Source organism: Limulus polyphemus, unplaced genomic scaffold, assembly GCF_000517525.1.
Source record: "Limulus polyphemus unplaced genomic scaffold, Limulus_polyphemus-2.1.2 Scaffold2330, whole genome shotgun sequence".
In the NCBI taxonomy this organism is placed as follows: domain Eukaryota; kingdom Metazoa; phylum Arthropoda; class Merostomata; order Xiphosura; family Limulidae; genus Limulus; species Limulus polyphemus.
The window spans coordinates 17,881-21,424 of NW_013667940.1; the positions used below are offsets into that span (position 1 = coordinate 17,881).

At 29.6% G+C, this 3,544-nt stretch overlaps 1 protein-coding gene across 1 annotated transcript in view; it reads left to right on the forward strand.

Annotated features, from left to right (window-relative positions):
- The window catches only part of LOC106466643 (structural maintenance of chromosomes protein 3-like), a 102,054-nt gene that overhangs the window by 6,411 nt on the left and 92,099 nt on the right, over positions 1–3,544 (forward strand). Inside the window, exons 3-4 of the mRNA XM_013926933.2 lie at positions 1,711–1,749; positions 2,564–2,703. Coding sequence (XP_013782387.1) covers positions 1,711–1,749; positions 2,564–2,703 — 179 coding nt within the window. The remainder of the gene's footprint in view (positions 1–1,710; positions 1,750–2,563; positions 2,704–3,544) is intronic.

Consider the following 3,544-nt stretch of genomic DNA (forward strand, 5'->3'; position numbering starts at 1 on the left):
CATGATAGATAGGCAACATGACAAAAAAGAAAAAAAGACATGAAGAAAAACATTGCTTTATGAACCTTAAGACTTAATAAAAAAATTGATATTTTGCGTTTGAAAGCATTGTAATGTTTACTGATAATCTGCCAAATTTTGTTAACATTCGCTTACTAACTTAAAAATTATAGCGTGGAAACTATAACAAGCACAAAATGGTTACAAGTTCGCTGCTGAGCCCATGCTGAAAGAGTTAACATGAATAAATCTTATTTTCAGTGTTTAATTTCAAATTAGATTTTTTTGTGACTAATGTGTTGAATATTTTCATATATCTTGTAACATAACTTGTAGAATTAGCTCTTAATGACATGGGAGTGGATTGGAATGTAAAATTTTCAGTATAGTAGAAGGGAAGAATCAGCATGGTGTGGGGGTTGTACCAAATATTTTTCCAATTGTAAGACCACACTTTGTACTTTTGAATTTTCTACATGAAACATACTTCCACCTTAAAGGAGAATATGTTTGTTCAGTAAATCTCCATTAAAATATTGAAAGATTTTGTGATTAGGTAATTTTAGTTTAACAGATGATAAATGAAGTTACAATAAAAATCATCATACAGTAGAACACCATTATCTGATGTCCAATTATGTGGAACAAGTTTTTAAAATTAAAAATATGCACATACATGTATGCATTTTCTTTGTAAAAAAACCACATAAATATTTAATGTGTCCTAACATGCTTGGATCACTTCACAGCAAAGGGTAGATCTTGCTATAGAATGATCAGTTGCAACTTTAGCATTAGTGAGTACGGTCATGCTTTGTGTTTCCTTAAAACTGAAAAATATGTTTTATTTCTTTTAAATCAAAGTTGCTCTTTGTTGGGGTAAAAATGTATACCAACTGTGGTTTTTTCATTGAGTGACAAAGCGGAGGACATGGAAGGGGATTGCCATCCTGACCTAACACCACAAAGACTTTCCTGTGTGTTGTGTTTGCTTATAACTGACAAAATGCTGGACTAATTGTCACTAAACTTGGCAACTACCTTAGGGTCATCTGGGGGGTCGGAATTCAGATCTGACCCAGTTAGATCTTCTCTGTGTGATGAATGGGTACTTCAGCTAATGTATATGAAGTATTGTCTATGTGTTTACTTTTTATGCCTACAGTTTTGGATCAATTCCATCCAAACTTGTTGTGTACTCTTATGGCCCCAGAAGAGTTTCATTGGATAGTCAACATTTTGATCTGACACCTTTCCCATGACACTCCCTTTGTGGACACTGTATATCTACCTCTCATGCCTATAATTCTTAGCTGATATCAACCATGCTCCATAAAGCTCTCTCATGGGCGTTTCGTATAGAGATAATTGTGGTTTAAAGTAGTGTAACATTTTCTTTGTTAAGAATAATGGTATGTTTTTTTGTAACTTTAGCTTTACATTTATGATAGTTTGTGCAGTTTTTATTGGCTTGGTACAAGTGAGTAAAACTGGGTCATAATATTATTACATATTTTACACTAGTAAATTTCAATAGTATGAAATAAGAAGGTTAAAAGTATGGAGATACTGTCTTACAGATTAATTTTTGATTTTATAGAATTGGATATTTTTTGAGTGCAAAAAAAGTTGTATTAAATTTTTATGTATGCTCTAAACATCAAATGCTGAAAGACATTTTATGAGTAAAACTTTTCATTTTCCAATCAGTGGGAAGAAATGGATCTGGGAAGAGCAACTTCTTTTATGGTAAGTGGAATTTTTAAAAAATTCTGTGATGACTACATTCATGTCTAGGAAGGTATAAAACTTTTAGAGATAAAGTGAATTGGAACTGACTGCAGTTTGAAAAGTATGCAGATTTATGAAGTGACTTTTAGTTGGAATTTATATGTAGAAGGTTCACCTTCAGTTGGTGATTAGCTATATTTGTATTAATTGAAAGTAATTACATGTACCGTTGAATTCTTGCATTTATTATGGTTCAATGGATCTTATATATTTTAAAGTAAAAACCTTTATTGTTGAAATTAGCTATTTTGAATATGCAATGAAATGTGCTTATAGTCAAGAAGCAGTTGTATTTTTTTTTTCATGAGACAAAGTTTATGCAATGTGTGTGAATAGCTGCTTTTGAGTGTTTTTTATTAGCATTTACATGAGAAACTTGTTTTATATTTTAACTATAGTAGTTTAATATTAATTTTTGGAATTTAGATAAAAATTATAATACTTTGAATCTTTTAAACAGGACACTAAAATAATAATGGTTTATCATTGTTAGACATTAAATATTTTAGATATTTTTAAATTGAGAGATTAAATAAGACTGAAAATGTTGGTTGATATGACACAAGAAATCAGATAATAAAATGCTTCAGTGTGATTTTAATATTTCAGGTTTATATTTAATGTTTTTTATATTTTCATAAACATTTTAAAAAAGGATTTGTGTACATTTTATTTTTGCCATTAGAAATTAATGAATAATATTCTATGAGAAAATCTCATGCCAGAAACCAATATATTATTTTGACTAATTCAGTTTTATTTTGCATTTTAGCTATTCAGTTTGTGCTTAGTGATGAGTTCTCTCATCTGCGTCCTGAGCAACGGCAGGCTTTATTGCACGAAGGCACAGGACCTCGTGTCCTCAATGCTTTCGTTGAAATCATCTTTGACAATTCAGATAATCGACTTCCAGTAAGTTTATTAATTTTAGTGCTTGTATTTATTTAAGATTCTATGGTTTAGATCAGTAACAGCCCTCATTTATATAACATAAAGACATTTTTTCTGTAACTTGACAGAAACTTATCACAAACTTTCCCCTATTTGACGTTTGATATAACGTAGACTCAACATAAATGAGGACAAACGGAATGACAAAACAGTGCTTGATCATTGATATGTAAGAATAATGTCTTTGAAGCTAAATAAATTGCTTATATGAAACTTAGGTTTACAAAATAAACTGTAAATTCTATTTTAATTTTCCTCTTGACTGTAAACTTTGAATCTCCATGAATGGCAAAGTAAGATACACAGGATGTTGGGGTGTATCAAACTGTTGTAACAGAGGGATGAAAAATATGATTAAATAGTTTCTGATGAGGAGCTTTAAATCATTCCTTTATAGAACAATAACTTTTCTAGTTTGCTGTGAAATTTGTGGAAGTCAATAATCAGATCTACAACCTTGTGTACTAAAATACTAAGATTTTCATAAACTAAAAGAAATAATGCTACTAAGACAAAAAATACAATCCAGTAATTTCAATTTAGTAGTGAAATATTATTGTAGTTTTAAAATTTTTTTCTAATAACAAAAGAAGTCAATCAGTGAGTAAAGTCTTCAATATTTAAGTACAAAAAAAGTCAAAGAATCTTTTGTTCATAAGCAGTAAACTTAATACTAGAATACTGATTATTTAAATATTTCAGAAGAGACTGATAAGGAAGTTTCATTTTGCTTTCATATGCAAAACATCAATTTTTTTTATTAAGTTTTTAGGTTTGGTTTTCTCCTGTCTTTTTTTTTTCT